This window comes from Lissotriton vulgaris, chromosome 9 (genome assembly GCF_964263255.1).
Source record: "Lissotriton vulgaris chromosome 9, aLisVul1.2, whole genome shotgun sequence".
Taxonomy (NCBI): domain Eukaryota; kingdom Metazoa; phylum Chordata; class Amphibia; order Caudata; family Salamandridae; genus Lissotriton; species Lissotriton vulgaris.
In genome coordinates, this window is record NC_141697.1 from 504,174,185 (window position 1) to 504,188,033 (window position 13,849).

The 13,849-nt window shown below is 45.3% G+C and overlaps 1 protein-coding gene across 1 annotated transcript in view; it reads right to left on the reverse strand.

Annotated features, from left to right (window-relative positions):
- Positions 1 to 13,849, reverse strand: part of LRRC9 (leucine rich repeat containing 9) — a 719,638-nt gene that overhangs the window by 437,242 nt on the left and 268,547 nt on the right. Inside the window, exons 12-13 of the mRNA XM_086937964.1 lie at positions 13,258 to 13,375; positions 13,017 to 13,152 (exon numbers count right to left, since the gene is read on the reverse strand). Of these exons, the coding sequence (XP_086794090.1) occupies positions 13,017 to 13,152; positions 13,258 to 13,375 (254 nt within the window). The remainder of the gene's footprint in view (positions 1 to 13,016; positions 13,153 to 13,257; positions 13,376 to 13,849) is intronic.

The following is a 13,849-nucleotide window of genomic DNA, read 5'->3' on the forward strand; positions in this document are numbered from 1 at the left end:
GTGTAGACACGCCGGATTGCGTGTCGAGTAAGACATAATCAGACCTGCCCTGGGGTAGATTAGTCTGGGCCTAAGTGGCCGCGAGACTAGTTGGTATGAATAGGATATTGTAAAAAACCTATGCATGTTTATTGCTATTTTCCCCATCCTTAGGTACGAGATGTACATACATATATCCATACCCATTGTAAATACGTTCTGAGGAGGGAGGTGGTTACGTTTCGGCTGGGTTAGAGGGGCTCCTAGGAGCTGATTCCATCTGATCCGAAAATCCGGCCGTTACACCCCATTGATGGAAGATCTTGTCCAAAGTTGTCGGATTGTGCTCCCTCTCTTAGCAGCTATTTTTGGTTCTGCTCAATGTGTCCATCAGGATATTATTTGTGCCTGGAACGTGTTCTGCTCTCATTGTTATTTGGTTCTTTAGCTTCCATTTCCAAATTTCTTGTGCTTCCTGTGATAGGGCCAAAAATGTTGTGCCCCCTTGTTTGTTTACATAATGCATGCTTGTGGTGGTGTCTGTGCGGATGAGCCTTTTATCCTTGACAGGTATGCTTGGAGACTCAATGAAATGGCTTTAAGTTTTAACAAATTTATAAGGCATTTTGATTTGTCGTAAAGACCATTTCTCACTTATTTTTAAAACCTTCAGAAGCATGCACCATCCCCTTTCGAAAAGCATCTGTGGAAAGGCATAATTTGAGTATCTGAGGTAGTAATGTTAGCCATGTTGACAGATTGCCATATTTTCTCCACCAGGGTAGGGCCGCTGTCATGTCATGAATGATCCCTGTGCTTGGATCCATTGCTTGTCCAACTCTTCCGGTAAGGGCTGCATTCTTAAGCAGGGAAAAAAGTACTAGGGAAATGGCAAAGGACATCATCCCTATAAGATATTTGAACAGGTGTTCTAAAATGGACATTCTTTTCAGTAGACTTTTGCACTAAACATTTGAGTCTTATTTGCCTTTTCCGTGATAAGAATGCATTGCTTTGAATTGTATCCAGAACTGCTCTGAGAAACCTGATCCTGATGGATTTATAGAGGAGTTTTTATGATGGATGATAAGACCTAAATCTTTGAACAGTGCTAGACAAGCTCTTGTTGCTTTTGATGCTTAATGAGTAGTTAGTGCCTTTATCATCCAGTCGTCAAGGTATGGAAATACCTAGAAACCCTTCCCGCTTTGGTGAGCTGCTACTGGAGCTAGACATTTCGTAAAAATATGGGGGACTCTCAAAAAGAGAACTTTGAATTGATAATGAGTGTTGGCCTTCCTGAATCTCAAGAATTTGCAATGTTTAGGATGAATGAAGATAGAAAGTAAGAACTCTGTAGATCCAAGGGTGACATGTATTCTCAGTGATTGAGGACATGCAGGATGTCTTGAAGAGTAACCATGCACATAGATTATTTTCTCAGACACTTCCTTAGCTACCACAGGTCCAAGATCAGTCGCCATTCTTGAATTGAATTGAAACCCATTCCTTTCTGGGAGTGAGATACTTTCTCTACTGCTTTTTTTGTAGCATGGTCAGAACTCCCCATTGGAGCAAATCTAGATGAGGTTGGGGTGCTCCTTTTGTTGAAGTGTTTGATGGCATGTGGGTGAATTCTAAAGTAAGTAGGTAATATGTTATGTTATGTTATTTTTATTTGTACTGCGCACAGCTGCCCCAGCAAAGGGGCGTCCTGGCGCTTTGACAAGGTCAACACAACACAACACCACAGAGTATCAAGGGGACCCTAGGGCGCAGCAAGGAGGCTAAACAAATAAAATAGTCTTGACGGCCCGTCTGAACTGAAGAAGATTGTCAATAACTCGGATATGCAGAGGGAGAGAATTCCACCAATTTGCCACTAAAACTCGAAAGGAGCGGCCACCAGCTCTACTTAGTCTGAAACGCGGAACCACAGCCAGATTTTGACCCAAGGATCTGAGGGCTCGCGAAGGTACATATGGTGTCAGCAAATTCTCCAAGATTTGGGGAGACGTACCCTTGAGAATTTTAAACGCAAGGCATAAAACCTTGAATTTAATCCTCTGGTGTACGGGAAGCCAGTGAAGAGAATGTAGAGTTTTAGCGACCGAGCAACGCCTTGGCAGACCTATCACTACTCTGGCTGCTGCATTTTGAACTCGCTGCAGTCGAGAAAGTTCAGATTGATTGATCCCCGCCAGAAGTGAATTGGCATAGTCCAGCCGAGACAGCACTGATGCTTGAACCACCAGCTGCCTAGTGGAAGGATTAAAGAATTTAAGGATTGGCCTGAGTCCTCTAATAATGCCATAGCAAGAAGCTGCCACCTTCCTGGTATGGCAGATGAAACCGAGGGACGGGTCAAGCCATACCCCCAGATTCTTTATCTCCGCTGCTGGAGTTGGAGTCACACCCAATTCAGAAGGCCACCACTTGTCATCCCACAGTGCCGCCTGCTTACCGACCACCATAATCTCCGTCTTCTTGGTATTTAACTGGAGACAGTTGGAATTCATCCAGTTAGCCACCGCCCGTAAGCCATCACAGAACCTGAGGGCCTCCGTGTCTGAGTCCCCACTCACCGTGACCGCCAGCTGCGTGTCATCTGCATATCAGACCATCGTCAGGCCCCAATGCTTGACGACCGCAGCCAGCCAGCCAGATCCAACATCCACCTGTCTGATGTTATCTGTTGCCATTGGTGTATACATTGTGAAATTTGGCTGCAATAATAGGTTGGTGAGATGGAGAGGGGATAGTTGGCACTTTTAAGTTGTCACTGCTTTCTGCCAGGGTCTCTTCCTTGAGAGGCTGGTTTCCTTCCTGGTGCTGATTTTGTATAAGTTGGTGGTGGAGATCCAAATCGCTATTGTTGATAGGAAGGGCGATGTTGTTGCTGAAAAGACTGATATTGTTGGTATTTGTATGGCAGATAACTCCCTCTATATGTGAACAAACCTCTCACTCTTACCCCTCAAAAAGGCATTTTTCTAATCTGCAGTTTTCTTTGGAATCGTGCCATATTGATTCTATTGTTATATTTGTCAACAGCAGAGATTGCTTTGCCACCACTGAGAGTCGCTGAAGATTTGTTCAGTCGATAGTTTCCCGGTCATCGACAGTTTTTACGTTGACAGTTCTTGTGTCAACAGTATCCTCGTTGTCATAGTCGATTGTGTCGACGTTGACAGAGTCGTCATCATACTTGTCTATGATGTCATCATTAACGACGTAGCTGTCTAAGTTAGTGGTATTGGTGTTGTTGTCGACTGCGGTATGATCGACGGGGATGTTAATTGTCGTTGATATTTTAAAGGCTGATTTAGAAGCTATCGCTGAGGGGGATTTCGTCCAAAGTAAAGCCAGACTGGGAGAAGGAGTGGTTGGCTGAGACCTCACTTTTTTTGTGAAGGCTTTGTCTTTTCTTCTCTGTGAGAACGCTCTTCTGATGCACTCTCTCTTGAAGACTCATGATGAGTCTTTTTTAAGGCCTTTATTGGTGTCTCTGATGACGTATGGTCACACGACCTTTCGTTTTTTTCATTACCTCACTTCAGAATGAGAGGAATCCTCATTATCCTTTCCCTCAGAAACTACAGTCTCCTATGTTTTTAGTTTCTTTAGCCATATAAGATGCCTCCCACGCTATTTTTTTTCTTAACTTGTTTTTCTTGTAGAATGATGACACATAAAACACATTGTGCACAATTGATGACAAATCAAGATACAGTTCTTGGAATTTAGAACCCACCCTGGATTTCCCCTCCTTCTATCTTTAAGAGTCTTAGAGGAAAAAGTGTGACAGGTTTTACAATATTTTACCTTGCTGGAAGGGTGGAAGCAGTAAATACACTTCTTATGTGGATCTTCAGAATGAAGCCTCTTTTTTCCACATGTTCCACAAGGTCTGAAAAGTTGTTTCTTTGCTGATTACGACTTCATGAGTAGTCAGATCTTGGCAGATGTAGGTTAAAGTTGCCCTTGATGATAAAATGCTTTAAATGAGTAATACTGTGATAAGATGGACAGAGCTCAAGTCAAGTCAAGTCAGAAAGATTTATATAGTGCGCTACATACCCATAGGGTCTCAAGGCGCTTGAGGAGGGGTGGGGAATTACTTGTCGAATATCCAAGTTTTAAGTTGTTTTCTGAATGCTAGGTGGTTCTGAGTAAGGCGAAGGTGAGTAGGAAGGGAGTTCCAAGTTTTAGCTGCCAGGTAGGAGAAGGATCTGCCTCCCATGGTGGTTTTGTTGATGCGAGGTACAGTGGCAAGAGCTTGGTTGGAGGATCGTAGCTGACGGGAGGGGGTGTAGAAGGACAGTCGTGTGTTGAGGCATTCAGGTCCAAGTTCGTAAAGTGCTTTGTGTGCGTGGGTAAGGAGGCGGAAAGTAATCCTCTTATTTACGGGGAGCCAGTGGAGGGTTTTCAGATGACCAGAGATGTGTTCTTTACGCGGGATGTCTAGTACGAGCCTGGCAGAGGCGTTCTGGATGCGTTGGAGTTTTTCTGGAGTTTTGCGGTGGTACCGGCGTAGAGGGTGTTTCCGTAGTCCAGGCGGCTAGTGACCAGTGCGTGGGTGACCGTTTTACGAGTTTCGGTGGGGATCCAGCGAAATGTTTTTTTAAGCATGCGAAGAATGTTGAAACAGGATGATGAAACGGCGTTGACTTGTCTGGTCATCGAGAGTGAGGAGTCCAGGATGATGCCCAGGTTCCGTGCGTGGTCTGTCGGGATGGGTGCCTTTCCAAGGGCCTCTGGCCACCAAGAGTCATCCCAGGCGGAGGGGGAGGAGCCTAAGATGAGGACTTCTGTTTTGTCGGAGTTCAGTTTCAGACGGCTGTGCTTCATCCATTCGGCTACTTCTTTCATTCCTTCGTGTAAGTTGGTTTTGGCGGTGTTAGGGTCTTTGGTGAGTGAGAGGATCAGTTGAGTGTCGTCAGCGTAGGAGATGATGTTGAGGTTGTGTTGGCGAGCGATGGTCGCAAGGGGGCTCATGTATACATTGAAGAGGGTGGGGCTGAGAGAAGATCCTTGTGGCACGCCACAAATGACTTCAGTGGCCTCTGACTTGAATGGTGGGAGGCGGACTCTCTGGGTTCTTCCGGTGAGGAACGAAGTGATCCAATCCAGTGCTTTTCCTTGGATTCCGACGTTTCTGAGGCGCTGTAGAAGGGTGCTATGACAGACTGTGTCGAAGGCTGCGGAGAGGTCGAGGAGGATGAGGGCGACTGTGTCTCCGTTGTCCAGTAGAGATCGAATGTCGTCAGTTGCAGCGATGAGTGCGGTCTCAGTGCTGTGTTTGGCTCGGAAGCCGGACTGTGAGGAGTCGAGGGATTTGTTGGTTTCGAGGAAGGCGGCGAGTTGATTGTTGACAGCTTTCTCGATGACTTTGGCAGGGAAAGGAAGAAGTGAGATAGGGCGGTAGTTTTTGAGTTCGATGGGGTCAGCTGTGGGTTTCTTCAGGAGGGCGCTGAGTTCGGCATGTTTCCAGCTTTCCGGGAAGGTTGCGGAGTTGAGGGAGCAGTTGATGACGTCTCGGAGGTGCGGTGCTATTATGGAGTCTGCTTTGTTAAAGATGTGGTGAGGGCATGGGTCTGTGGGGGATCCTGAGTGGATAGAGTTCATCAGACGGATGGTGTCCTCAGTGGAGATTGGCTTCCAGTCGTTGAGGATGTTCAGGGGGGGTGGGGGTCCTGCAGGGCGTTGGGTGGGTTGGTCTTCAGGTCGGTTGTCGAAGCTGTTGTGGATGTCTGCAATTTTGTTGTGGAATAATGAGGCTAGGGAGTCGCAGAGGGCTTGAGAGGGGGTGATGTCGTTGAAGTTGGCCGAGGGGTTGGCAAATTCCTTGACGATGTTGAATAATTCCTTGCTATTGTGGGCGTTGTAATCTAGTTGGTCCTTGAAAGCGTCTTTCTTGGCGGTCCGGATCAGTTGGTGGTGTATGCGGGTGGCGTTTTTGAAGGCGTCCTTGGTGCTGGTGGTTGGGTCTTTTTTCCAGGCCTTCTCAAGGGAGCGGCAGAGTTTCTTGGATTTCTTAAGATCATCGTTGAACCAGGAGGCCTTCTTGCTGCCTAGTTTGATTTGTCGTTTTTTCAGTGGTGCTAAGATGTCGGCTCTGTTGGATAACCATTGGGTGAGGTTGGTGGCTGCTTGGTCTGGGTTTGAGGAGTGGATTGGGGGGTTTAGAAGAAGCGATGAGGAGATCTGGTCGATGGTGATTTTGTTCCAGTTTCTTTGCAGAGTGGGTTGGGGGTGGTTGTTGGAAGTGGGCTTGTTGTAGGTGAAGTGAACGCAGCTGTGGTCAGTCCAAAGGAGAGCTGTGATGTGGCTGAAGGAGACATGTTTGCTGGAGGTGAAGATAGGGTCGAGTGTGTGACCTGCGATGTGGGTGGAGGTGGTGACAAGTTGTTTAAGTCCAAGGTTGGCGAGGTTGTCCAAAAGGGTGGTGGTGTTGCGGTCGTTGTTCTTTTCAAGGTGAAAGTTGAGGTCTCCCAAAAGGATGTAATCCTCAGAGGGGAGCGCGTGTGGAGTGATGAAGTCCGTGATGTCTTCACTAAACTGTGCGCGGGGTCCTGGTGGCCTGTAAAGGAGGTTGCCTCTGAGTGTGGTTTTGGGGTCGATGTGAATCTGGAAGTGAAGGTGTTCAGAGTTGGCGAGATTGGCGTCTGAGCTGGTTGAGATGCGGATGGATTTCTTATGGACGATGGCGATGCCTCCTCCTGTGTGGCCGATGCGGTCCTTGCGTATGATCTTATAGTCTTCCGGGATGGCAATGGTGATGTCTGGGGCTGAGGTGGCGTTCATCCATGTTTCTGTTAGGAAGGCGACGTCCGGAGAGATGGTGTCTAGTAGATTCCAGAGGTCAATGGCGTGCCTGTGGACCGATCGGGTGTTGAGCAGGATGCATTGTAGGTGGTTGGGGTCGGATATCTGTTGTGTGATCGTAGATGAGGAGTTGTTCTTGGTGCCGTTGAATTTGCAGGAGTTGCATGAGAAGGGTCCGTGGGTGTGTCCAGGAGCGGCTTGGACGCAGTTGGGGGAACGGCCGGGGTTAAGGGCTAGGAGGGTGGTGGCATCGTAAGTAATGCGGGGAGGGTGGGCATTACGAGGACCAGGGGTCTGGCGCTGGGCGCGGTCCAGGCGCGGACGGGCGTAGACGGGCTTACCTTTGGCACACCTTCGGCGCGGCCGTAGCGCGTGGACGCTGCACGTGGGTACATCTGTCCATAAATGGATAGTGGAGGGGGCGGAGCGTGGGAGGGGCGGGTGGGAGGCGGGAGCGAGGTGCAGGGAGGGTCTGGGACGGGCCGAAAATACACACCAAATGGCGCTCTGGTCAACAAATGCTGCGAGGGTTCCCAACAATGAGGTCAATACTGAAACTGGAGCGCTATGAGGGCAAGAATAGTGCAGGCCAGCAGAGGAAAGCGCTATACAAGTTCAAGCTACTAAGCGCTGTGCAGGCAAAATTACGGAGCACACCACAATTATAATCAAATTGAAATGGATAGCAAGGCACAGCCGCTGTGCAGAGCGCGGCGTAGCTAGGTGATCAAATATAATTAATAGCGAGGCAGTATGCAGCAAGCAGGTACGATACCACGAGAGGAGCAGGGGGAGCGATCCGCTTCTGGAGGCAGAAGGCAGTAGAAAATCTGAGGAAATGAAGGCTCTGTGGGGAGTATGCTAGAGGGTGCAGTTGCTTGATGGGCTGAAGTTTGGTTCCTTATAAATGATGGGGCTAAGGTAATGAAGTGAATGTTTTCTAGCCATTATCAGGTATGTGTAGTATACTGTACTGCTTTACAATTATATAGTGGGACTTCCACTTCAGGGAATGATTTAAGCATATGAATCTATAAAGGATACTGGAGAACCTTTCTTACCGCTTTCTTTCCATTTTTTTATCTCCCTTATATAAGCCCTTCTGCATGAACAGACTACTTCCCTGCCCGTTGGCTCTGTTTTAAGTGCAATTAGCATGCCTCTACGGGTCTTAGAACAATATTGACCATTTTGGACACAAATAAAAACATTTGGCAATTCGTGGAAGTTTGGCCTCGCTGGCTCCTAGGATCCTAAGTATCCAAATAATTCTCTGGTTGATAGGGCAACCATGAGGGCAACTGCTGTAGTCACCCACATGGCAAATAAAAACAAATGTACTTGACATGGTAGCTGTATAGATTTAATACTCTCCCATATAATATGCTCATCCACATAGTGGGATGATGAGTGAGAAAGGATTTTTTTATCTGGAGAATAATGTGAATGAATGATGATATTAATTTGCTTTTGGCAGTTCATTTTGGTCTTTTCCATCACATAATTGTATTTTGAAGTTGGTAGGGAATTCTTGGGAAAAAAAGTTAAAGTTCGTGTGATCAATGTGACTAGATTCGCCTAAGCCTGTAGTTTTCAGGAGTGTGTGTGTGTGTGAATGGAAAGTGTTTCTTGAGTACCCAATATTCCCTAAGGCAAAAAAACAACTTGCTAGATGTTGAAAATGTTGTAATTTTGCGATTTTATAAACAGATTATGAAAAATAACATTTAGTCACCCACATTGCTGCATTCTCAACCAATGACATAGATGCAAGTCATCTGTAGGCTTCCATAGAACCTATACACCTTTCTTTCCTTTCAGTCTTATCTATTGACCAGTCACGGGTATGAGATTTGGTTGACGGCCTTGTGCTCTTTATGTGCCTCTCTATAACCCTTAATAGAACTTCTACACATCCCATATTTTCTCCCATTTCTTAGGGCTCCCCCTGCAATCATATACCTTCTACTCTGCCAGCAGTCATCTAGCAATATTTGGCTTCACTGCTTATCAGACCAAGCTTCTAGCATTTCAGACAGGGCCAACGGATATGGATTAAGAAGCCCTCCTGGTTACACTTCCCCACATACATCTGCGAGATACAGCTTCCCATTTCTTATGCAGGAGTATTCTAGAGTATTAAGACCTATGAAGAATACAGAGCTGTACACGTCGAAATCCCAATTTTATGGCGATTTCTCATTGACCCCACAATGCCTCATCCCATTCCTCTTCCTCAAATTCTCCCACATCTCTTTACCAGTTCATCTTCAATTTCTGGAGGGCATCTGGAGAACTGTTCTTTATCTTTTTATTAACTATTGAAACCATAACTTTGGTCCGGGGGTCAGCTAACAATCTAGGGGTGCTGATTGTAACAACAATGTCCCTTTTTAATGCGTGAGGAGAAGGCATCCCTAAGCCGCTGATATGTATATATTTCGGTTTCTGCTAGTCGGTACTCTTTCCTGGAGGTCTCAAATGGGATCACATCGCCCTTCTGGCCATACATCTCGTAATTTGGAAATACCAATCATGTCCCATTTTGTAAACTACTCCAGTCTCCCTCTTCTCTCAGTGTATTGGTGTCCCAAAGAGGAGTTAGTTCCATTAGAGTTTCTTTCCATCACAGGTACTCCGTTGCCTCGCTCCAGACCGACTCAACAGTGCACTTATGGACTGGTGGGTCCCGTCTGGGACTATTACTGTAAAATATAGCTGGGTAGCCCCTGGTTCCCATTAAACATTTAGCTACCCTGGCCGTTGGCTCCTCCTGGACTGCGAACACCCAGTCATTTATTACCCCCAAGAGGCAGGCCCAGTAGTACCTTTTAATCCCCGGTAAGACTATGCCTCCATCATATACTCCCCTGGTTAACTTGTGTAGAGCTATGCGTGGGGGCCTCCTCACACAGCAATAGCTGTAGCTCAGCTTCCAATTTTAAGAAGGATACTGGTATAGGGAATGGGGGTTTTCTGTAGGGCATATAAAACCCTGAGCAGGGTCATCTTAAACAAGGCTTGGGTACCCAGAAGTAACAATGGTAGTGCACGTCTGTTCCTCAAATCTCTATAAAATCTGTCATAATAAGTGGTACAAGTTTCTTTCAAGGAATAGTTCTATAAGTCTAGTTGCATATATGCCGAGGTATTTGAATTGCAAAATGAGTAAATATTGACAAAAAATGAGGAAACTATGATGAAAAATGTATTCCTTCTTTAACTGAAACAGTAAAAGAAAGCTCAGTAGAAGGCCATGTTATTTCTTGTATAAATGTCTTTTTTTGCAAATCTCCGTCCCTTACCCACATAAGATTTTGCACAGCACATATTGTCTGAACAAAATAATTCTCCTCTTTTGCCTGTTTTTTCACACCATTCCACACAAAATATACTGTGGGTGCATTTGCAAAATAGTGACCTTGATATCATTTGCTTAAACATGCATTGTTACAAAAGAGATGCCAATGGCAATTACAGGGTAAAATGTGCAGTATTAAAATCCCTTCATTTAAAGTTAAAATGCCATTTGGCTCTAAACGTTGGAAACCAGGGCCTGTTCAAGATCATGTTAAACAAAGAGAGAGTTCTTCCTCCTCCTCGGGCAAGTCGGTAGTTCATCTCCATAACTGAATTAATTGGAATTTTCATTCTCAGATAGTTCAAATATATTGAAGACCTAGAGAATGTTGGCGGCCTACGCACTTCCTTCGGAGCTGAAGATTCCAATGTGGCAACTGGCTTGACACACTTAAGGGCTGTGGTGGGTTTGACTCTCATAAAAGCGTTTAGCTTCATAGAAACAGATACTACAAAGCAGATCTGGCAGTGAACTGGAGAAACAACACAGTTCCCCTAAATTAATTTTTAAAAGCTGAGATGAACTCGCCTAACATTCCCACTGTACAAAAACATTCTCTTGATACCTTTGTATGAATTGATTTTTTTGCTATCTCTTTTTTGGTGTGTGATCTTTAACACCCCATTTACTATTCCACCGATAGAAAACATTAAAGTTTAGTTACTTCCTGTTTTCAGTGTTATTTCATCAGCTCATTAAAGCCTTTCAGACGATAAGACTGATTTTAATAATGTCTGCACCATCTAGAAAGCCTCAGCCTTTCCCACCTTCCTCGGAGGATCCAACGGGTGTCCCAACCTTGGCTACTGCTGATAATCCACTTTTGGGATGTGGTCCCAGCACCTAAACTAATGGGAGCTTCTCAGAAAGAAACCCCAAGCAACCACTCCTTGGCTCACTGCAGTTAATTTCTTGCCGCCGTGCTGTACATCTAAATCTGTGTTCTAGTTCCCATGGGCAGGAGGGCACTCGTTGTCCTGCTGTCTGCTAAAAACATCCTTGAGTCCGACTCCCTGTTTATTTTACTGTACCAGGGCATACATTCCACAACTTTCTGTTTCGGACAACTTGGTCTTCATTCTGACTTCCTGTTAATCATGTCTGCAGTCCTGGTTATAATTTCTTTTTGGGACATTCTTTCTGGCTGATTTCTTTTGCTAGTGCTGCTACCAAAAACCTCGACTCTTTATCATGTTGCAGATATGAACAGGCGCCCCCATAAATAGGGGAGGGGGCGCCCTTAGTTGCACCGCGGGGCTGAGCCTCCTCCGTGGATCAGAGAAGGAGGTGGGGCTGGCTGGATAATGAAGGGCTCGCAGTTTGGAGAAACTAAACTTATCAGGAATGAAACTTAACAGAGGTATTTAAGGCTGTGCTCCAGGGGTCTCGTTCTCTTTGTCTCCTCTGACCACAGCCTGGCTACAGGAGTGTCGTCGACCACCCACCCACCCGGCAGGAGGCCAAGGCTTTATATGGAGGAACGCTGACAGTTTACAACAAAGGGTGATGCACAACAAAGGAGATGCAAATCTGGAAGTGGTAGATTTCACGAGTGCAGTGGGTAGGCGGAGATGACGGACTGGCCTGCCGGTAGTCCTGGACTCTAATGCCCTAACCCATCACGTATGGACTGAGTAGAATCTTGGGGAGGATGCCTGTGTTCAGGTGCCCCGGTGGGCCAGGGCAGTATGCGGTGTCCTGGATGTCAAGTAATGTAACTGTTGGCTGTAGCGCGATGGGGCCTGCCGGCGCAATGTGCACAGCCGAGTTGGGGATTGTGGGGAAGATGCCTGTGTTCAGGTACCCCAGTTGACCGGTACGGTATGCGGTGCCCAGGATGTCAAGTAATGTAACTGTTGGCTGTAGCGCGTTGGGGCCTGCCGGCACAATGTGCGCCTTCGAGTGAAAGATTGGAGGCCTAGACGGGCAAGTTCAACTGTACGGCCAAGTTCTTGTGTACGGCCGAGTTAAAAGTTAAAGTGTAAGTTCGAAATGTGCGGCTGAAATAAATGTTAAAGTGTAATGTCATACCTAATTTTCTTACTGCTGTTGACATGTTGATGCAGATAAAGTGTGATGCTGTGAATAGTTCTTGTATATCCAAGAAGGATACTTTTATTTGGTAATGGACTATGATGATTCACTTGGATTGATGTGAATAAAGGGCTACGCGTAGACAACATGTCCCGATTCTGAGAGTTCTTGGGCGTAGCGGGCGGTATTGGAAGGAATTTGGGGAGGAGGGAATGTCTCTTTGTGCGCATACTATTGAAAGAAGTGGTATGGAAATTAAATGACATTGATATAAAATTGCAAAACGTATACCATAGATCACATGTAACCTACTTAAAGAGGAATTTAATGTAACAGCAAGCATAATTATTACAATATTTTAGGTATACATATTTATTATATTACACTGGCTTCGAATCAAAAGCCGCACAAAATTTAAAGCCTTGTGTTTCATGCACAGAATTAAGGCAGGCAAAGCACCATCTTACCTGAGCACCCTTGTTCATCAATATTGCCACCCAAGAACCCTGCTCTCCTCAAGCCAACATAAATTTCAGGTACCCAGGATAACTCGAGCAAGAATGGGTGGACGCTACTTTTCTTACCTTGCCCCTTCTCTTTGGAATTCCCTCCCAATCCAGCTCAGCACGGACAAAAGCTACCTCCAATTCCGTAGGAACCTAAAAACATGGTTGTTCAATCAATAATCCTCCCACAAACCCTTTTGTCCCCCCCACTGTATCTTTGCTCAAAATGTCTTTAGCGCCGGGAAACCTCTGGGTAGCTGAGCGCTCTACAAAAATAAATATAATAATAATAATAATAATAATAATACCGTGTCTAGGTGGCTCACAACCATTTATGTTTTTCCCTTCTTTTTTAGCTTGCTGTTGCAAAAATCCTATTTTGGCGTCTTCGCAGAGACTTAGACTGTTGGAAAGCAGAACAGCCTCTTCTTCTTCGTCACTCAACTGAAAATGATACAACAAATCATTATTAAATCATGCTTTTAAAAAGTACATAAAACGCATTTGTATGCCGAATTATTACTCACTCCCATAACAAATGTATCTTACCTTTCCACTGTCAGTCTTTTGGAATCCATATTCAATTATTTTTAAGAGCTCCTTTTTCCCACTTGGTGATTTGGGGTCAAATATGCAGAACAGATATTCCAGCATTTTCCTATAGTTTCTTGTATAAAAGGTGAGATATCTGATTTAAAATGGATCCGATGTTTAAAAAACAACTTAATTTTACACACAGTTTATACCATTTGTCACCCAGGAGAAGAACAGACAACAGGCATTAAATTTTCAAAAGAGTTTTCAATATTGCTTTTTGCTAACTGCTCACTGCTGCAGCAGACGTCCTAAATGTGACTGGTGCTAGAGGCTGTGGGTTTTACATCCTATACGAGCCACGTTACTTTTGAGGGCCCAACCTGTGTCCAAGACCTTGCTATTTGAATACTCCGAATGGTATGTTGGCTCTTTTCCTATTACAACACAAGGTGCAAATCGGAGCTCATTATATTGATGCTTATCCCGGACTAGAAAAGGATTAGAAAACACACTCGGTTCTCTATTAGATCGCTGGGCTTTGTAGCTGTATAAGTCTTCAAAAAACATAATGGCAGTTTGCTATAAAGTTACCCCCTGCTTAAAT